The sequence below is a fragment of the Mixophyes fleayi genome, chromosome 10, assembly GCF_038048845.1.
Source record: "Mixophyes fleayi isolate aMixFle1 chromosome 10, aMixFle1.hap1, whole genome shotgun sequence".
NCBI classification, from domain to species: Eukaryota; Metazoa; Chordata; class Amphibia; order Anura; family Limnodynastidae; genus Mixophyes; species Mixophyes fleayi.
The window spans coordinates 96,527,167-96,550,190 of NC_134411.1; the positions used below are offsets into that span (position 1 = coordinate 96,527,167).

Below are 23,024 nucleotides of genomic sequence, written 5' to 3' on the forward strand. Positions count from 1 at the left end.
ACAGAGGATGACAAACAAAACATGATAAACAAAACAGATTTCTACTGATTGCCTATTTAGATACAAATAGTTTGACTCATGTTTGTACATGGAAAACAAATGTATTTATCATACGGCGCTCACATAAGTAGTAGACAAGAAACGTAGATGTATTTATTTTTACATAAAAGCGTCCGAAAAAACTATGAACTTAGAATTTCTGATTCAATTATAAACAAAATTATTTGGATCAAGTTCTGATCCCGTCCTCATCACCCGGACATAGTGGTCATTGTTAGACCTTGTGTACTGTGCTGATCCTTTCCCGGATTCAAGTGGAACCCGTTGACGTCATCAACTGGGTCTCCCACAAAAAGTAGAGGCAAGAGGAGTGGGACTTCCACTCCCCGTGGAGCCTCGTGATATGTGCTCCTGCGCTCATTATTATTATAAATATATTTATATCAATAAATATATTTTTCTCTCTCCCTCGATATAGTTATTCACACGTTACTCTTTATCTGATTGGTGGAGACAATTACCTAATTCTAGATGTTAGCCATCCTTGGTAACTATCTGGTTCATGAGAAGCAGCCTATCAAATCTAGCCTCAAGTCTCCGTGATGTCACTAGTCCCTAACGAATTGATAGGCCCGAAAATTTGGACCACACAAAAAAATGTCCGCTCCTATTGCTTGTAGGTAACAGGTACATCACAGTTGTCACGGAGCCTGCCACTAAGGTCAGATGTTTAGTTGGGCGGCAGTCAGGTGATCCTGCTTGGGTGGGGCTAGACTATGCAAAGAATGACTGTGACCATGCAAAGAAGCTTGGATTTATTTACCTGCGTATATACGCAGTATTGCAGGGTGGGGCATAATGGCGCATTTTGCATCATTAAGCCCCTCCTCTCTCCCGGAGAGTGCCTGACATATCGGGAGAGTAGGCGAGTATTATACCACTGAAACAAATTAGTTTGAAAGTAAGTGGTGATATTATTGTAATAGAAAGAAATGTTGTATGTTTACTCCAGCCTAAAAAAAATAACCTTCAGCCCAAAGTCGTCCTCTGTCATGACGTGCTTGTATGCAGGGCCGGTGCTAGGGTCCATGGCGCCCTAGGCATTTTGAAAAAATCGGCGATTCCCCCCCCCCGCGCAAAAATCGGTGCCGCCCCCCCATGCAAAAACGGCGCCCTCCTCCCTCCTCCCTCCTCACCCCTCACCCCGTCTTTCCTTACCTCACCACCGCCGCCTCTCTGCTCCGTCTCCTCCCCTCCACTCACTGACACTAGTAAGTGGAGGGGAGGAGACGGAGCAGAGAGGCGGCGGTGGTGAGCAATAGCCTCTTCCCCCCTCCCCCGTGCATCTGAATGCTGTGCGGCGGCCGTGACAGGTATGGTCAGCCCTCCAGAGCCCGGCGCCCTAGGCAAGTGCCTAACCTTGCCTAATGGGAGCGCCGGGTCTGCTTGTATGTCCAATAATGTGCTGGAGTCAAGGACTGTTCTTGCTTTTAATAGTTTATTACTAGTCTTGTATGTTTTCCTCAAATTATCTCACAAACTAATTTGAGTTTTTATGTAGCACAAACTCTCATCATCATCACAATATATTTATATAGCTCCCAAAATTCCGCAGCTCTGTACAGAGAATAATTGTCCCTTGCATCAGTCCCTGCCCCATTGGAGCTTACAGTCTAAATTTCCTAACACACACACCCAGACTAGTGTTAATTGTGGTGGAAGCCAATTGACCTACCAGTATGTTTTTTGAGTGTGGAAACACTCCCTGGGAGCACCTTCGCCTGAGTGCATGCGTGGATCTGGTGAGTGTGATGTTAAGCCACGACTACTGCTTTACTGCTCGTGAACAAGACCTGAGTATGACCAAATGGGGCCCCAGAGGTTAGAGCTTTTTTTGCCGTGCCCTTAGCCAAATTCTACTATGGGATGATGAACTGTGGTTCCCGTCATCACCTCACCTTATTTTTCCTACCAGTGGAACGGCAGAACAGAGAATTATTTCCAATCACGAGGTCTAACGAGCAATATCCATGTTCCAGGGTATTCATTAATGGTTTCCACCGACGTTTATAATGGCCGGCCAAATGATGACGTCCTATAAAACGTCTTTTCAATACGTTGGTGTGCAAAGTTGTATTTGTTTGTCCCTGGGCAGAACAGTAGTCTGCTACGGAGAATTCTGCTGTGCCAAGTTACCAGTCAGGAGAGCAAAACAAATTGGCCCAGGAATGACTTAAGCTTGGCAGTAACTCCAGCTTGAACAGCACTGAGTGATTTTTATATTCTTGCAATAAGGAAAAAAAAATGGTAACAACACATTAGAAAGTGAATTTACCCATTAGTTGCTTATTGCGTTGCCCAGATTGTTGCTGTCGATTTTATGGATTAAATCAGAAGAGCGGGTGATATTGTGTTTTGTCCATCTACTAACATGGGATGGCCGGACTTTAAGTTACATATGTTCACAACATCGCATTGCTGGACCCCTTTCACCACTGGGCCCCATAAGGGCCAATCTACTGGACAGTGATCTACAGTACTCTTATTTCGGTGTAGCACAATCCTCTCCAACTCACATCCACCCTAAAAGACCACACAGGACAGGATATAGGTTAAACTAGGCAAAGCTTACATTAAGAAAACAGTCAAGTATATAAATATAAATAAAATAACTTAATAATAACTTATCCACCATAAAGGTTCTTTTATATATAATGCTGTTAGTACTTTATGATGTGCGCAAAAGAGGTGACCCTGAGTAATAAGATAACTCTGCACCAAATTTCTGGTGGCACAAAAAGAAGGAAGGAAGAAGAAAGAGTAGCCAGGATGAGCAGGGTTTCGCGATCTACCAGAGGAATCCCTGCAAACATACTTGCCCACTTTTTGAACCTCCATTTGTATGGAAGAGCCTATATATCAAGCACCCTGCCAAAGTTCTGTTAGGGAGGAATTCAATTAATCGCAAAGTACCAAGGGAGTCTTAATGCGCTAGTGTAATGGACATGTTTACTAGACTCAACTACATACAAAACATCCATCCGTGTGAACGAGCCGTTTGGGAAACATCTTAACCTGGGGGCTTTTTTGCCCAATAACTTATCTGCAGGGGTCTCCAATGCCTGCAGCTTCCAGTGAGGCTCTGCCACTTGCGTCTACTGGATTGATAATGTCTTTGATTAGATTTCACTTTCCTCATCTCTGATTACGATCCTTTGTGCAGCTGCCCGGTGCATAAAACCCAAATTATTTGACTGTGCTGAGGCCATCATACACGATTATTACCATCTGCTCTACTTTCACGCTGCAGCCCTGATTGCATAAAAGTATACACAATGAGAGCTGGCGACGCGGTGGACTCTGAGGCCAATCAACGGATCAAAATATCACTGATTAGATATTCTAACTGGAATAGCCATCTTTCCTAAATAAATGACTCTTCCTGTTTAGACACAGCTACATGGGGATTAGTTGCTCAGCATAATACAAACGGTAAACCACCACCCCCAAGAAAGTGTATTATATAAAGAGCATAGAATGAATATATAATATAGAATCTGTGTATTATTGATCAAAAGGATATACCAAGAAAAGGGTCTTTATTGTAAATAATATAACCCCTATAATTTTCTTGTGCTCACTTAACACCTGTAAATAATCATAATGTTCTATACTATGATCTACAGATATACACAGTTATGAATTCCCTCTTTTATATAAGAGCTGTTTAAAGGGCAACAAAACCATTTTCTTCGTTTCCCAAATAGAAAGCTTTTCGGACATAAGCAACATATTCCCAAATAAAAAGCAATAAAAAGCTCTAAAACAAAATTCTTAATTAGTGCAGATTGCAGCTCTATCCTTGCCGTCTGCATAGCCGCCTCTATTGTGAAAATTCTCTAATGCAGAGATGGCAGCTGGCGGCCCTCCGAGCCGTCACCTGCGGCCCTCATCTCCTTCCTGCTTTATTGTCAGATGTGTGTGTTATACCCTGTAACACTAGTTAAAAATTCCGGCTGATATGTTATCATAGATAGCTGTCTCTATCTTTGATGTATTGTTTGAACTCGTTACTGAGATTAAGGGCAGTGTGGGACCATTTTTAAAGGTTTAAAGTGCGTCAGGTTGCCCCTTGCTGCTCTAATGTGAGGGGGTAACCTTGGACTATTTGCCCCATCTTTCCCTGCACTTCCTAATGTGCTGGTTTTCCTAGTCAACAGCCACGATGTACTTTGGAGTATGTTGCATGGAGGTCTCCAGTAAAGGATGTTGGAGCTAATGAGGCAAAATGAAGCTGTTGAGAGGAGGTTGAGGAGGAACATCAGGAGTAATTAAATATCTCCAGGGAGAGACCTGGCGCACAGGAAGTGGTTAGTGGACATCTAAGATTGTTCTTTTGGGATTGTATCTTCAAAAGGTAATTGCCTTTATTTTTTGTGTAAGCGTAATTTAGGAAGATCAGTTATCTCTGCAGCAGGACCCCGATGAGAGGTGGGCTCCAATCTTTACAGAGCAAAACAGTAGCTTCAGGGCATGATATGGGGGTCCAGATGGGGTCAGGAGGGGGGTTGTCTCTTGCAGAGGCTTCAGAGGGGAAGCCACTTGCATTGCTGGGCCCCCTCACCTCCGAGTCCCGTGATAATGGCTGCATCCCCTTCACCCTCGATAGTTCCACCACTTCTCTACTAATATTCCATTAGAGAATGTGTTATATCTAAATCCCAGGTTGGCTAGGACAATCTATTAACCCAATATGTTAAAATCTGATTATAGACAAAAAATGATTGAAAACCTGTTGCCTGATAATTGTTTCTTAAAACACTGCTCTAATAAACAGTACTTTGCAAGAAAGAAAAGACAGAGCGTCAATATGAGCTGTTTATTCATCGGTGACAAACCTGCCCTTATACTCCGGCGTCCCGGCTGCGCCTCGTGTTACCTTTGAATGAGTGATGACATTTCTAGAGAAACAATGTATCATGCGTGTGACACTCAGGCGGCAGCCGGGAACAAATACATTGTCACACTTTAAAAATAATTTATCTTAGCTGTTATTCTCTTCTCATATAACAAAGAAACCATTTCTAATGTGTTTTATTTATCCTGACCGTCATTATTTTATAAATGCCCATAAAAATGAGAAAATTACTTAGGAAAAAAATATTCTATTGCCAAAGACAAGTTTTAGACCAAATATATCATTCATATTTATAATATATTTATTTTACACCTGAATAGTGTAGATATTTTGCATTTACATTACAAATATTTATATGCCATAGTTATTTTTCCCAAAAGCATTTATATTTTTTTTTAGTTATTTACTCTATATAATATTTGAGGGGATAAATGGATATTACAGAAGAGGATATAACTCAAAGCAAAGTTAAGCCAACCTGCAAAAAAAAAAAGATCATGAATCGGTCCATTACTTTTTCGGGAGATAGGTGGAGAAGTGGGTGGGACTTAAATATGTAATTTGCATCTTCAAGTGGGCGGGACAATTGTGTCCTCAAGCCCCACCCACCTCAGTAAACCCTGACACTAAGGAGTAGATTTACAAAAAATTCAGAAAAGGAAAAATGTAGGTGTGGCCCATAGCAACCAATCAGATCCTAGCTATCATTTATCTAGAATGTACTATATAATTGACAGCTTGAATCTGCTGAGGTCGCTTACTCCTGTGACACATTATTTCCTGTTATATGTTGTAAAGAAAGTGATAATGTGATTTTCCAGCACTCCAGCAGACCGCGTCTGTCTGATGTGCAAATCATCCAACCATGCAAAAGCCAAAACTGCCCACCAGAGTCTCGAAAAATTTAAGGCTGGGAGGGCAAATTCAAGCACTTGTCCCAGGCTTTTCTACCAGCAATCTGCAATGGAAAAATGGGCGTGACTAAAGTACTTTCTTGTCTCCTGATTGGTTGGACTGTACCAGTCATTAGCTAGTTTTTAGTTGAGTCCACCTTTTTCCACCTCTCCCGCTGTAATTCCAGCAGATCTCCAGCAGGGGTTGCTATTACAGGGTACAGATATAGGTCGGAATCCTGACATTATTCTATCATTAATATAGGGTTCTATGTAAACCCTGCAACACATACGCCAACGTGGAAATCCCTTTGATGTTTGTTAACAGGAGTGAATAGAGCACAGATAAAGCAATTTGTTCATGAAAATGTCCATCTTTTCTTTACATCCCAGCATTAGGGGACTATCAAAGCAGTCTGGGCTTTCTCCTAATGATCTTCTTTGCCCATAAGGAAAAAAATTAATAGGAATAGGGGTCATCCTCATACATTACAATGAGTATTTTAATGTCTGGTGAAATTAGATACGATTTGTATAATTTATATTTACGGAGTGTTTGAATAATTCCTGAATTTCTGCATGAATGTGAAATTACTATGAGTGTGATTTGTGCTTCATAACAGGAACAAACCTGCCACCTAGAGGTCCCCTTAGCAATGACAATATTGCTATTCTTCACCTAGTGAAATAATCTGTGTGTTGTACAGTCAAGTGGGAATACATATATATATATCTATATAAATAAATAGGTGATGATGAATAAACGACGGGCCCCACTGTAGTGTGTGAAGACAGTATAGAGTTTGTTATTTATTTGGAAAATTAAATTTTAGATGATTTGGATATGAACATTTTATGTTTTCATCAGTAAGGACAGCGGAACCAGACAATTGTGCTGACATTTCTAGCACAGATTCTACTTTTTGCATTCCAGTCAACCTTTACTTGTTTTTCCATTGGTGCCTAAATGGTCCATCCGGCTCTCAGCGAGGTACATACCCAGAGGCTCCAAGAAGATTACCGGGTCCTGATGCAGCCGCTTTTTATGGACCACCCCTAGGCTGGTCATGCAGATTTGGCAAAATCAGTTATCTTGGCTACTGAATGTCGTTTGTCCTCTAGACGGCAGCCTAGGTTGCCTAATGGATAATCCAGCTCAGAGCTGTTAACATTACACCGTCTCAACCTCTGTTACTGATTCCAGTAATCTCGCTCCTGAAAATGAAACCTCATTTTTATGCCTCTCTTCCAAATTAGTCCAACTTTGTACTTGTGAAGGAACACGCTCAGTCCGCCTAGCTCCTGGCCCCGAAGCTAGGCTACCCTGCAAAACTAACGTCCTGCTCCACAAATCTAACCTAGTTGGGTAGAGTGTGTAGTCCAGTTGAATTGTGCATGTGGTCTATACTGTCCCAATATTTCAGTTTAAGATGTTGGGAGGTATGATTTCTTCACTGACATTGACTAAAGCCACACAGTTAATTAAGATGTTACTTGTATGACTGTGTATTAAAACCACACAAGTCTTCTGAGAAGATAGGAAGGAAATTCTAAAAAATGTTCTACTATATATTCCACATTTGCCCACAAATCTGCACATTTCACTGAAATATTCCAGCAGAATTACTCCTTAAGTGTTCCCAACTCTACTATAGCTTTGCCACACAACAGAATGAATTTCACTGTCATCTTGCCAGCTGTATTTTGTTCATACAATATAATTACCAGTACTGGGCCCGATTCATTAAGGAACACAAAGTGAACACAATGGGCCTGAGTCATTAAGGAAAGTAAGGCAAAAAAATGAGTAAGTTTTCTCTTGGACAAAACCATGTTACAATGCCAGGGGTGCAAATAGTTTTTTATTTTGCACATAAGTTAAATACTGGCTGTTTTTTCATGTAGCGCACAAATACTTGATAGCTTTATTTTTACACTGAAATTTTAAGTTGATCTGGGACATGTCCTACCCCAACTATAAATCTGCCATCACATTTTAAATTTACCTCCCCCTCCAAAGCAACATGGTTTTACCAAGGTGAAAAGTTACTAATTTTTTTTGCTTTACTTTACTTTACTTGATGAATCAGGCCCAATTTATGTTTTAAGACGAACGCATGCAATTTGAACGCCTGTATTCAACTACAGGCGGATCTGAAGTAACTCTGCCTATACGGCACTTGCCCTATGTAGACAGACACAACACACAACAGGATATGTACAATACATATGTGGGAAAAAAAAAGAATTCAATTATTGTCACCTGGTAATAATGTAATCATTAAGGGGAAAAAAAAATTTTGAATGTTTTACATGAAATATATTTATCGGGATGCTCTCAAAGCCTACTGTATATATAATTCATTTTTAAAGTTGCTAAAGTTGCTAAAGTTGCTCCAAATTGCACATTTTTAGCACGCCTACATGTCCGTCATCACTATCACACGGCCCTGTAGCAGGTGCAAGTGATAACGGCTAAAAAACACGCACCTTAGAGATGCCCAGAGCTTGAATCGGCCGTTTGCATCTGCGCTTGACCTCGGCTCGCCCTTACTGTACCTTGCCAACGTTAGTCCTCACCTTCCCCTACCCGTTCTGCCCTTAGAATCGTAAGTACCATTTACAGGCGAACATTACTTGCATGTAGTTGCGTTCTTTGGCACAAGTCTCGTTTTTGTGCATGGACAAAGAGAAAATATGCAAAATGCACCACACCGATAGAATTACGTTCCTTAATGAATCAGGCCCATAGTGCGAAATGGCAAGTCAAACGTCAAAATTAGATATTGCTTTACCGGAACGTCCTGATCCACCATCAAAAAAAAAAATTGCCATGATTTTGCCCATCTACACTCCCAGAACTCAATGTCTGCAGGAGAATAATCTGATCTTATTTACAATTCTGTGGATAAATAAATATCACATTAGTATTTCTGACATGCTTACTTCTCATTATAGCTCAGTAATTACACCTTGCGCTATATATGGCTTTTTCTATAAGGGAACATGTGGGACAGGGTAATTGAATATAAAGTGATTTTGCAAACCAGCACACATGGATTGCTCGGCTGAACAAATTGAAATTGCATCTGTAGGCACAATATGTTACAGCTGCTATGACTAATGTATAGGAAGCAAAATCTTGGCATTGGTATAAGTTATAGTTGTGTATTCAAGTCATTTCCAATTTTAGTTGGAAAAACAAACAATCTGCTGTACGGTAGGAAGAGCCCCTTGGTCTTGGCTCTATGGAGGTATCTTGGCTCCCGTGATCGCTGCTGAGCTGTTACACACCCAATATGGAGAGATCAATGCTTAAAAAAAATATATATATATATATATATATATATATACTGTATATTTCTCTATGTTACAATTATTGGTCCTGATTCCTTAGGGCTCGTACACAGAGCGCAACGTGCGTTTGTTTTATAATGCAGGTAAATCGGCTATGCGCACTCCTGAATTCAACAATGAGCGGATCTGAAGATACTTGCGCTGATGAATTCGGGTCCATTGAATCACTTTCAGTTTTATTGTCTAGCAGTTTCTGTCATGGGCGATAAATGAAATGTACACTCACTTTTTTGTTTTTATTTATATCCCAAATTTATAATAAGATGAATTGCCGGGATGTTCACTTTTGGTTTCGTAGAATCCGGGAACAGGGACATCAATATGCAAAACTATTGGCTGTGGCAGTTGTCTGTCTGATTCTATTATAGCCAATAAGGAAGAGGGAAGATGTGAGATCTCAAACTGTTACATACCGCCCCCATCTTTCCAAGATGGGGAATCGGGATGCTCGCATGAAAAGGGGGCGTGCTAAAGTGTCCCAGGGCGTGGTCACACCCCAGGGGCCGTTTCTGACACTTCCAACGCGCTGAGCCGCCTCCGCCCCCTTCACCTCCCCTAAGGACATCCTTTGAATACCACGTACGCCAGTGTTAGATGCGCATGGTACCCGTTCATCGTTGCTTTGCAGGGTAGCACTGAACAGGACACACCTCCCAACTTTCTGCCAGGAAATCGGGACATTTGGGAGGTATGATAAAATGGGCCTCAATTATGATCAAGTATTTTCACAGTGTGAAAATGTCTTCCACATTGTAAAGAATGGCCCCATTCACCACTTTCCCTCATTTCAATTGTCTTATCACACAAAATAAAATGTCCTGTACAGTTGCTTCAATCTTGTGCATAGTTTTCCGTGTCTTCCTGACCAAGGAAAAAATAAATGAGATCTATAAATTAGTGACATTTTAGAACACGTCACATCAATTCTTCTTTTTCTACATTAAACAAATATATGGTAACCCAATATCTTGGCGTTGGAGAGATGCATTCTGGGAAGCATTACATTTTTTTATTTGTCTAAAAATATTCTAAACCGCTGTGCAGTATGTCCTGTTCTGTCACCTCAGGTGCATGTAACGTTACCTTTACAATGTTCTGGAAGAAAGAGATTAATATAGGGGCTTTTGTTGGGTCCTCGATATTAGATCAAATCTGTACTGATACTGCTGTATTCTCACAGCAGTGTCACAGTATCCACATTATGGTAAAATTGAGCTGCAAGTAGCTGCTTGTCGTACGCAGCTTAGTCGCGGCTCAAACTCGCTGCATCATGGACGGCAAAGCATTGCCGCGTGCATGTAGCGTAGCCGGTCCTGCTCTGAGAATTTACATTTCTGGGGATGTGTGTCTGATTAATGTACTTGTGCATTATTAAAGAAATCCTGACTCACCTTTTGGGGTACCGGGAACGAGGGCTGGAAAACTGGCCATTAGGTACTAGATGGGGAGAATAAATCATCTATAATTTTTAAGTACAAAAAACAAAATTGACTCTTTGAGAAAGAAGCAAATATCTTGATAATGTTCTGTTTATCCGTCTGATTTTCCAATGGCAATTACTGGGGTTGAGTTAAGCTGGGTACGCACCTATACAATCTTACTTCAGATGCAATTTCTGTAACGATTTCACCAACGACTGAAAATCCCGATGAGCATATAGATTTAGCATATAGGTGTACACACCTACACGATTTACCTTCAGATCTATGATCTTCATCTCCCATAACCACCTGCTGAAAAGATTGTGACTCTGTACACTCTACAGATATCTTCTTACACTGCTGGTGGTGAGTGTGTACACACTGCCACATTTTCCCGACATCATTCCATCGTTGACCATGATTTTTAGGAAGTTTTTAAAACCAAATCAACAGATGTGATGTGTTTTGTTACAATAAAAGTTGATAGTGGGAGCGTACATACTAATGCAATATCTGACCAAACAGTTGTGTGATCTCCACCATAATTGCATAGATAATGGGACATGGTGGTCTACTTTAAGCCAGTGATATGAAAGAGGAACTAAACATTAAACAGATATCTAAAAATGCAGCATATAATATAACTAAATAAATGTTACATTTTCTGTGGTTACAGTTTTTTAAATTTTTTTCTAACTTTACTGTTTAACTTGTGCGAGTGAAATTAGCCATTGAAAATGAGTGTATTGTAACCAGACGATCTGTTGTCTTACAGGAACTGGACCCATCCTTGCCAGCGATCCGATCGTATACACGCTCCTGTTGATTCTGCATCAGCTCGTGTTCTTACTATTCAACCACTGATGGGCCATTTTTGTGAATAATTCCTAAACCAACCAAACAACCCATAGGAACTTATCCCAATCCCCTCTTAATGAAAGCTGCAAATTAAATAAAAGGACAGGAAAAAGACTGAACAAAGCATGGCAAACACTTCGCGGTGAACATAAAATGTAAAAAACAAACCGAACAACATATTTTTGGAGAACTTACAGAAAAGTAAAACAAAAAAAACACCCAAAATAATGCATCTAGTTTCAAACTATAACACAAACAGAAGTCTGGTCTTAGCCTTGCTGCGTGCATGGCGTTTATGATTTCCGAACACAAGTTACAAAAAAAAAAAACCATAACTTATCAGACATTTTCTTCCCACAATTATCTTTGTCGTTGTTTTTGCACGAACTGTTGAGCAGTTATTTTTATGATGATCTGTACATTTCTTTTCTCCTGAAGAACGAACAAAAAACAACAATATTTTTCAGTAGGGTGTGTTTAATGTTTTGGGTTTATTTGTTTTAAAATCCAGTCCCCCTGTTGTTATTTTTTTAAGTAAATTATTTCATTTTAATACATTTTGTTTTTGTTTTTTTTCCTTCAAAGGCACATGTCAAAGTCATTATTAATCACCACCAATAATATTTATTTTTAAATAAAGATTGGAAACAAGGTAAGAAAATTTGTTTATAACAAGAAAAAACTGTATTGTATAATGCTGAATAACAGTTGAATAAAACAATTTTGAAATAAGATCATCAATATTTTCTTTTCGATATAAAGACTTTTTGAGTGAGATACATTTTATGGGGGAGATTGTGAAATGATGGAAAAGAAAATTCCTAGGTCTCTATTTCAGATTTGTTCTCAGATACACGGCAGCTTATACATGTCATGGATAAAGCCAAAAATTGGATAATTTTAACATCATGTTGTCATTAACTCAAGTATTCATTATAGGAGCATTAACTCTTTATTACGGCAGTGTTATTTATTAATTTATTATGGGGACATTAGTTAATTAGTATTTATGGGCGCAACACATACAGTACACATTTGTGGTACTGTAAGTGTTAAGCTGGGTACACACCTATGCAATCTTACTTCAGATGCAATTTCTGTAATGATTTTCACCAACAATTGAAAGTCCAGATGAGCATATCGATTTATACACACCTACATGATTTACCTTCAGATCTGTGATCTTCATCTCATAACCATGTGCTGAAATGATCGTGACTCTGTACACTCTACAGATATCTGTCTACACTGCTGGTGGTGAGTGTGTGCACACTTCCATATTTGCCTGAAATCAGTTGTGATTTTTAGGAAGGTTATAAAACCAAATCAAACTATATGATGTGTGCATCAGTGTGTACCCAGCTTTACTATGCACCTGTGAACATGTACCTGAAGACGCTTGTAGTTCTACGAGGGCCGGCATGCAATAACAGTCATGACCTATCAGTGCATGCTGGCACTTGTAGTGCCACAAGAGTTTGCACTATATATTTTGTCAATTAAAACTTGGATTAAATGTATTAATTAGAGATTCGAACAAATTGCCGATATTCGGCAACTCTGCCAGCATAATTTAAAATGATAATGGGTTTAAAAGCAAAACTTTAAAACCATTTCTATTTTAAATTATGCCGGCAGAGTTGCTGAATATCGGCGATTTGCTAGAATCGCTAGTTAATACATTTACCCTTTGGTATATAACGGGCATCTCATTTTTTTTTTTTCACTATTAACCATCAGCTCTTGATACATGGGATGGTTTGTATGGCAGCATTGACGCTAATCCGCAAATGCTGTTTGAGACCTTGCAGTTTTGTTTCAGGCACTTTGATGCGCAGCTCTGCCTTTAGTAAATCGCACCGTTTACAAACCACACATCAAAGTGCATGAAAACGTACGGCTTGCTCAAACCACTGCTTAGCACATTTCTCCCCAAGGGGGCAATTATAGAAATATGAACCCTGCGAATATGCCAAAGTACTTAATTTTCGAATACAGCGCTATTAAATGAACAAAGTGGATGCTCATAAAAAGTTGCAAAAGTTCCCATAACTTCTAGCATGTAAGAAATAAACATGGGCGCTTGGCATTGTATAACGTTCGGCTCGGTGCCAAGAGACCTAACAGAATAGATCTCAGCGGTTACAATTAACGGATATTTTTAGACAGTACCTGTGAATCGAAAAAAACAGAGAAATTCCATTCTATGTAAGTGAATTACAATGCACCAGAGGAGGGACTCAGCAGGAAATTAAAAAAAAATTAAAGTCGACGGAAAAAATATGTAGATGTAAACGACTATAGATTTAAAAGTATTATCTCTGCTGAACAAGACCTGGGGGGGGTTGATGCAAAGATAGAGAGAGCTACTGAGGTCACATTCACGTGTTATACTGCAGAAAAAGACATTGACTACTGGGAATATGGATATGGAAGAATAGGAGGAAAAACCAAATTACCAATCCCCAGACACTGAAAGGTGATCCAAATTCAAAACAACAAAGCTTTATGCGCTCAGATAGGGCCGTGCTGAACGTCAATGTGATATATTTAGATGTGGTTTTATCTCTTGGATTTAATGCATATTTATAATCTCTGCTTGGCATGCACACTCACTATTGCTTTCATTCTGTGTTTTAGGGGGGTGGGTGAAAGGGGGGGGGATACAGTATAGCAAGCAGATTTTTTTACATGGAAATACTGTTCGATGTGACTCGTTCAGACCATTTCAACAGCAATGAGGTAAGTATTTGCATACATATTACAGGGCATATTTAGAATTGGTGGTTTTTTTTGCATTAGATATCCATTTCGGCATATGGACCAAAAATATGGTCACCTGGAGAGTAGCGCAGTACAGGTGTATTCACGTCATTGCGACACAATTAGACGTGGACAAATCCACAGGTTGGCCTGGGGTCTGGCGCAATGATACGCACTGATGCGGAGGACCCCTCCAGCGGATAGTTCTTAGTTCATAAGTGTTACTGCTGCATTATATAAAGTCGTGGATGGCTATTCCCGTCACTTATTTGGCATTTCCATTTAGACTTGTGCAGGAACGAGAATTGCTGTGTGATCGTTAAATGGGAAAACAAACGATGTGGAGGTGTTTGCAATTAATTACATTTTATATTCAATGTGCGCAAAAAAATACAGTATCTATGAATCCTGCTGTGGTATAGTCTACAAACACCCGTAAGTCTACAGGTTATATGGAAGAGCTTTGAACCTAGTGGTCAAAAATGGTACTGCAAGGTTTTTTTTTCTTAACATATTTTTGCTGGCGGGATTCCATGCTGTAACCCCCCTTTAAACATAACAACAACAAAAATGTGCAAAATAGAATTTTAGGGCTTGGTAATGGGCACGGCTAATCTAGTGGTGGATTTCCACTAGTTGGGTGAAAAAGAGAAATGTTCACATCCTCCCATTCTCGGTTACAGGATTTTTTCCGGGCTGCACCCAATTTGTGGAATTCCCTCCCACGCACAGTAAGACTTTCCTCTAGTCTTCAAACCTTCAAGCGTTCACTGAAAACCCACCTCTTCAGACAAGGTTATGATATTCCTCAGCCACCATCTTAATTTCCCTAGATTACCCTATTACCACCCTCTACACAGCTAACGCAAGACAACAACACTGCAACACACACAGCACACTCAATACTTTTACATTTGCGTTCTAGCTGGTCCATTGTGCAATATGATGTAGCACGTGCCCTTTTGTTTCTAACTCCCATTGTCCTATAGATTGTAAGCTTGCGAGCAGGGTTCTCTTACCTCTCTGTCTGTATGTATTACCCAGTATTGTTTTATTAATGTTTGTTCCCAAATGTAAAGCGCTACGGAATTTGCTGGAAATGTTGATGATGATGATGATGACGTGGTACTTTATCAATACATGCTGAAACTTGTAGTGCCACAATAGTTTGTCCCATGGTTTTACATTGATTACCCTGACCAGGGTTCCAAAGCTATTCAGCATTGTCCCACTTACTCTGTAGGCAAGGGACCCACTCATTGTTAAGGGCGCCCCCTAGAGGACAGAGCCCGATACTGAACAGGCTGCCCTGTTTTATGCTATGACATCCTGCAGCAGAGACACTATTATAGTGATTAAACATCTTAAGTACAGAAATAAAGTCTATTTTGGGTCGTCCACAATATTTTCCTTCTGTGTTTTTCACCAGTGTGTTTACATCACCCAGGCGGAGTGACACAATGACCCTTATGTAACGTTTGTCCTAGTTTGCATCTTGAATATATGAACAAATATTCTTTTCCAAAAATTGCGGTCTCATGTGTATGTTGAGTCGCACATATCTCAAGATACATCATGCACAAAACATAGCGGTATTTCTATACCAAGGGTACAGACGCGTGTTCATGCTCCACAATAGCATCCATGTAAATGTCACATTACCCTATTCGTACACAATATAATAATGTACGCAAGCCTCATAGCCTCCAGAGTGTCTCTACACTATTGCTAAAAAATGCGGAAGTCGCAATTTCGATATAAAATGTAATTGAATACAAACACCCCCGCGCCCATCGTTTAGCTACTTATAAATCCTTTCCTGCCTTAGTCCAAATGGAAATGACCAATCCAAATAGACGGCCTTTATCTTGACACAATAGCTCTGAGCGGACACAGTAACAGCGTCTCAAACAGCAAACTCAAAATTCTTCTGCTATCTTGAGTTGGAGATTGGACTGTTGTACGGGCGCCATTGGGGTGAGTGTCTGCTGAACAGCCGAGCTAGCGCTCCTCGCCCTCCTTTTTTAGTTGGCAGGAAGGGAGGATTATTCTATTATTCAGGGTGACGGCAAAGTTCTTCTTTAAGTTCATTTTTTTCTAAAATAAAACACAATGGGCCTCATTGAAACTTGGATGCGTGTCCATTTCTGTGACATAAATATAGGGATTCCCATACTGCGCACTGGATACGAAATGTGTCTGTACATAAATGTGAGAGTATCTTAGACTTACGCCTGGAGAGCCGAAACGGAAGGGGCAGGCATTAATTGACTACAGGCCCCTGTATGTCTAGGGGTGTAGCACGCCCCCTATACATACAGCCTAGTGACAAATTGACATATCTGCTCTCTCTCCAGCTTCAGCATTATTTGGTGTCTCCGCTGTGGTGGTACAAGGTGGTGGTGATTAGATGGGGACGGATGGGGCTCTAGACCCATTCACAGAGTAGAGTAACGATGATGACCAGTAACTACCTATTGGTCTGTCTGTCTGCCCCTAGGCAGTTCTCACTGTCTAGGGCAGGGGTAGGCAACCTGCGGCTCTCCAGGTGTTGTGAAACTACAAATCCCAGCATGCCTTGCCACCTATCTGCTGGTTATCTACTGGCAAAGCATGCTGGGACTTGTAGTTTTACAACATCTGGAGAGCCGCAGGTTGCCTACCCCTGGTCTAGGGGCTCCAAACAAAGCAGCCACACTGGGGCCCAGGAACGCTCACGTTGGCCCGGTGACAATGTGCTATTATTACATCCTACATTGTATTTGTTTAGGTAGTATGAGAGAGCACATACTATAATGTGCACCCCAGTTATTTGGTATGACGATAACTGCATAATTAGGTGTGTTTCCGTAATAACACTTCTTGTGTATGGTTTGTGCATTTAACCAAAGATATACCCCTTCCCCCTTCCGTCAGACCTCCCGATAATACTGCATTATAGGCCACGTCCCTGGTCTTGCCAGCAGCCACTCTAATTTACTGCGACCACAGCCCTACGGGATAAGCCGCGGAAATCACATTGTTGGCAGAGAAACAAAGGATTTCCACAAATCTGTAAACGCTTTGCAGCATGTTTTTTAAACCCGCTTCATAAACATATTTAAAAAAACAAAACAAATTTTCCTTTCTAATAATTATATAATGTTTCCATATTTAGATACTGGTTCTGTCTTGGCTCAGTATAAAATAGAACTATACTATGTGTATACTGAGGAGCGAAACGAATGTTTGGTCTGAGGATACAGGTGGATAGTAATGATTTAAATTAAAATGGAACAAGTCGAGGCAATCACTGTGCAAAAAATAACCAGAGGATTTCATCAGCCTTTTCGGAGGAGCTCGCAGACTCAGTCTGTTGTGAGAAATTGCTCATTCCTGACAGCATAATTATATTACTTTCAAAGAAGTGGATAATAAGACATCTCGCAGGGCAACTGCGCGCTTTCCAAAGGTAGGTCTTGTTTCTAAGCAACAATTAAAATCCTGTGCATGTTTGTGTAGAGTGTGTATAGAAAATACAGTTTTGTGTATATAAATATAGACACAAGGGATTGCAGGTTACCTAGTTAGCTATAAGGGCTCGTACACACAGACGCTGGAAGCCCAAACCTGTTAAAATATAAACAAACCCAACGCTCTCTCTCCTCGCTCGCAACACAGCGTCTGAAGCCAGCTCGCCAAGGTTTCCTGCAGCATAGAGCAGTTAATGAGCTCTCCCACAGAACTCAATTATATTATACCAAACACTAACACTTCTGAGCGCAGCAGTCAACGCTGAAACAGACACGTAACAGCGCAAAGCCAAACGAAACTAACGCTTATGTACAGGAGCGTTCGCTTATCCTTATTTTTTGGTGCACTATAACCCCTATTAGGATATGTTCACTACAAATGATTATAATGCCATTTTTGTCTATTTAAAGGCTCATCTTTAATACATGTTAACTTGACGCTCCTATAAGAGGCAATGTACATATTATTTATCTGACAAATGGACAGGTATCGCTTTTACACATTGGCCCTGATTCATTAAGGAAAGTAAGGCAAAAAAATGAGTAAGTTTTCTCCGGGACAAACCATGTTACAATGCAAGGGGTGCAAATTAGTTTATTATTTTGCACATAAGTTAAATACTGGCTGTTTTTGCATGTAGCACACAAATAATGGATAGCTTTTCTTTTTACACTGAAATTTAAAGTTGATCTAGAACATGCCCAATCCAACTATAAATCTGTCCCTACATTTTAAATTTACCCCCCCCCCCCCTATGCAACATGGTTTTGCAAAGTTGCTATCTTTTTTTGCTTTATTTTCCTTAATGAATCAGGCCCGATGTATTCCCAAGCCTATACTTCAGTGCAAATATATTATATACAGTTCTGGTTTTTCCAAAACTTGGTTACATCAGGAACGCATGTTAGAGATTATGTTCAATTTATACCAATTTTAGTCCACGCCCCGTCTCAACATGACCACGCCCCCTGTGTGCCATGGCCACGCCCCCCTGCCCCATTGTCGGGGGGCTTACATGTTGGGAGATATGCATTACCTCTGTGTATTTACAATTCTGACATTTGAATTAATACTGTGTTATCCATTCAGTTCCAATCATACTGGCCCTTATTGTGTATCTGTTCACACTTAATAATACATTCACTTATCTTGACCATTTTTGTAATATGAGACGTAAGTTGTGATTTTTGTGTGATTAGTGTTACTCCAATAAAAAGTTTATAAAAAACAAACAAACACATACATATTAACTTATAGAGCCCAGAGGACAAGAATAGATAATGACATTGCATTGTGTATACAGAATAATATAAATGATTATGTGCAATTGGTTAGTATTGCAAAATAGGTGTTACAGCTGTATAATTATCTATAGTTAACTTTTTAAAATGTATAATGTTATTTATTTCATACGTGTTCCTGAGGAACCGTCTGTGACATGATCAAACTCTAGGAAGTATTCTAGATTTCAAGGAGGCTTCTCATTGGCTCTGAATGCTCTCATGGGTTTAGTGTCTCAGGATTTTTATCCCACAATAGCTGATAAATATTGATATAGGACAAAAAAAAGCCTGAGAATGCAGTCATTTGAGCTGCTGTGACATCACTGGATCCACCACTCCCCACAATGCAGTTCTCCCGAGCACTCGGTCACTCTGTGCTTGCTGTATTAGATAAGGGTGATCTTTCTAACATGACAGACTGCTGCAGAGGGATGAAAGAAGGCATCGTGGATAGAGAAGTGTGAGCACCCCAATTGTGTCATGTATATTGGTAAAGGATCATTACACCCCAAAATTAAAATTGAAATTAGGATAAACTTCATTGTTTATTGTTAACTATACATTCCAATGCAGCTCTGTTAAAAAGTAGATTATTGTTAGAATTACCTTAGCCTTAGAAACAGCTTGTTAGGAGGGCAGACTTTGATGTGACATTTTGGGGTGGAGTAGTCAGTATGGATAGCCGGGTCGGATAAAATGCGGCAGAGTAGTCAGTATGGAAAGCCGGGTCGTATACAGTGCGGCACAGTAGTCAGTATGGATAGCCGGGTCGGATACACATGAGCACAGACAGCGAAGGATATCCAGAAGCAGTAGTCAACAAGCCAGAAGGTCATACACAGGGAATCATCAGAATACACCAGTAAGGAACACAGGGAAAGCCAGATGCCAGGTAGTGTCCTGTTGTCCTCACACAGCTCCAGTGTCAAGGTGAGCTATATATACCCTGCAGGTTGTATATACCGCCTCCCAACCTCGGTCATGTGACCGCCCACACCAGGAGACTGACCTCTGCACAGAGGCAGCGGAATGAGCAGCACAGGAGTGTGGAGCAGGAACGTGGGACAAGTAAGTTTCTAACAGGATGTTTGCAAGGAGGGAGGCCTAATTATTAAACGTGGGGGCTATTGATTTAATGCCTGGGCCTGGTTGGAGGTTTCTAAATTTCATGTACTTCTCTTTTTCCAAACAGGGCCCCCAACATTCCAGGATCCAGAAAAGCAGCAACAGAGCTGAGACACCAGCAGCCACAAGAAAAGGTAGGAGAGTGCGAGACAGTCTGCCAACTGTGCTGAATCTGGTGGGGCAGTCCCGAATTTGGGTGCTGTCCTCCAGGTTAAGCAGCTTCCTGTGTTGAAGCAATAATAATTATTTAATCAATCCCAATTGGAATTTAATCTATACATATTGTTATTTAATCAATACATATCTGCAACCAATCAATATATCTGTATTCAGTTTATACCTTTGTAGGTAATCAACATATTTGTGCTTAATCAATATATTTGTCTTTATGCAATGTATTTCCATTTCATCGATATTTGTATTTAGTGGAAACAACTTTTCAAACAGATATGCTTATAATTATAACTTTGAAATCTGCTGTGAAGTCTAGAAAAGTTTCAGGAAAACCAAGATCTATGAAGAATGTTTGGGAGGGGACATTGTCTTCCTACGGTGTAAACTTATCTCTACGTTTTTTCGCCCAATGGACAAAACACGAGAACATTTCTACTGAAGTAATATGACATAGAGCTTCCAAAGACAACTCTGCCTCTCTCCAGTAACGTCCCGTACCTGGAAAAGAGTGTTCGTGTGACTTAATAATTACAACCTCCTGTTAAAAACAATGGGGGACATTTATGGAAAGTAGTGCAAAGCAAAAAGGTGATGTAGCAACCAATCGGAATGGGCTTTAATTTTCTAAACTGCACTCAAAACAAATGGCATTTAAATCCAGTTTTCAGAATCGATCCCCAATGACATGAAGGGGATATTGGGTGGTATCTTCCCTTTAAGGTTTTCAGTTCCTGACGATAAATGTTCCTGATTTGTTGCAGTTCCAGAATACGTCTCTGACAGCCAACAAACCATTATTATACTTGTTTGGTTAGAACTGTTTTCAATTTAATTACCTCCAACTTATCTCGTTCTCTTCAGACATGTTCTGTTGTAGAGCTGTCAAATACTTCGGAGGAACTAATATTTGTGGTGTTAATTAAAGATGATTATTAATTATTAGAGTAATGAGTATATTTCACACATACAAAATAGAAATAACCTGAGAGTTTGTAGACGTCATTCATACCATTGGTCTCTAGTACGGGCTTTAGCAAACTTTGGATTTCTAGCTGTTGTCTAACTATTATTATTATTATCTTTTATTTATACAGCACCAACATTTATGTAGCGCTGTACATTGAGGGCGTCATGACACAAATCACTGAAGGTAAAGATTGCCTTGACCCAATGAGCTTACAATCTAAGAGATGCGGGGAACACTTGACACAAAAGAATAACAATTGTAGTTGTGAATGGAGAAAGTTCTTGTGGCTCTTGTTAGGTAGCAGCGTTATCAGCCTCTAAGTACAACTACAAGTACCAGCAATGCCCGGCCAGCCTCTTATTGGCTAACTTAACCTAGCATATCTCAGTGTACAAACAGATGCTTCATCTTGCAAACAGGAGAGAACTGTCAGGAGCAGGGACCATGTAATATTACTATTTTGCAAAAAACAGAGCTTCTTCCAGAAGGAGGCACAGCGGGGGGTAAGCAGACTTCACAATGTTGGGGTACAACACGTCTGTTGAACTAGCTAAGTTAAGAAAGAGTGTGACTTACATAGCACATGTATATATGAAACAATGACCTACTTTTACACATACACAGATGCATTGAGCCTGATCACAGTTTAGTTATCTGATTGTCTTATAATCATTGGCACTTCCAAGGTGGGATTGGACATATCGGGGATGATGCAGACAGTTATGGGTCCAGAGGGCAGTGATTGGGCAACATTACCCCCCCCCCCCCCATCCTCATCTAACACAATATGTACTGTAGGCTGAGAGGCCGACGGGGAATCCTACCCAGCTGCTACAGCTTGCAGTGAAAAAGGGGGCAGGGATCTAAATTGCCCCCCCCTAAAATAAATTCTAGGTCTGCCCTTTGGCGCAGAGGGTGACATAGGTCAGTTTGGAATCGAACATTAAAGTCCTTGGTGCGAAAAAAGATGCCCGACTGATAAGAGCAGCACACGGGAGTGCCGCGCAGGTGAGAACCTTCCTCCTCTTTCTCTCCCACGATCCTCAGTTCGCCGGCGATACTGGCTGGCAGCGTCTTACTGCTCGCCAGTCCAGCGTGGGGTACCTCTGCGCAGGCACCGTCCGGCGTTGTCAGTTCCATTTCCGCTAAAAATGTAAAATATTCATTTAAAAGATATATAAATGAATAAATAGAAAGAAAGAAAAAATGTTAATTAAAAAAAATACTTTATTTCAATAATAAAGCATTTTTTTTCAGGCGCTTACCCCCGGTGTTCATGATCCTGAGATGGCGATAACGCTAGGAGGACGGCGGCAGTACATGTGTTCTTGGTAAAGAGGCTTCCCCTTGCCTTGTAGGTGTTTTGTTAAATAGGGAAAACTGGGGCTTTCCCCTGTTTTGTTAAACAGTCTCCTTAGTCTATGACACCTGTGCAATGATTAATATAAGCTTACCTGCTACCAGGCACCGTTATAACGCTACAGACAGAGCTGTCCCTGGCATCATTAGGAAAAATATTACACTATCTGTATGGCGGCTGTCTGATATAACCGCTGGGGGGAGAAAATAAACCAATTAAGAGTGAGGCAGATTTGTAAAAAGTGTCAGGTTGCTCCACAAACATAGTATTAAATGTGGGGTTTTTTTCCACTTGAAATGCGGGAGAGATGTATTTATAGCACCGAACCCTTCTCATTGTCACTCACATTATAATATCTCGGAAGAGCAGGGATAAAATTAGTCGGTGACTCC

General features: G+C 40.4%; 1 protein-coding gene across 2 annotated transcripts in view; it reads left to right on the forward strand.

Annotated features, from left to right (window-relative positions):
* Positions 1 to 12,179, forward strand: part of VSTM2B (V-set and transmembrane domain containing 2B) — a 46,920-nt gene extending 34,741 nt beyond the window's left edge. For both annotated transcript variants that reach the window (XM_075189225.1, XM_075189226.1), the window contains exon 6: positions 11,365 to 12,179. In XM_075189225.1, the coding sequence (XP_075045326.1) occupies positions 11,365 to 11,453 (89 nt within the window). In that variant the 3' untranslated portion in view covers positions 11,454 to 12,179. The remainder of the gene's footprint in view (positions 1 to 11,364) is intronic.
* Positions 12,180 to 23,024: the final 10,845 nt, after the last annotated feature.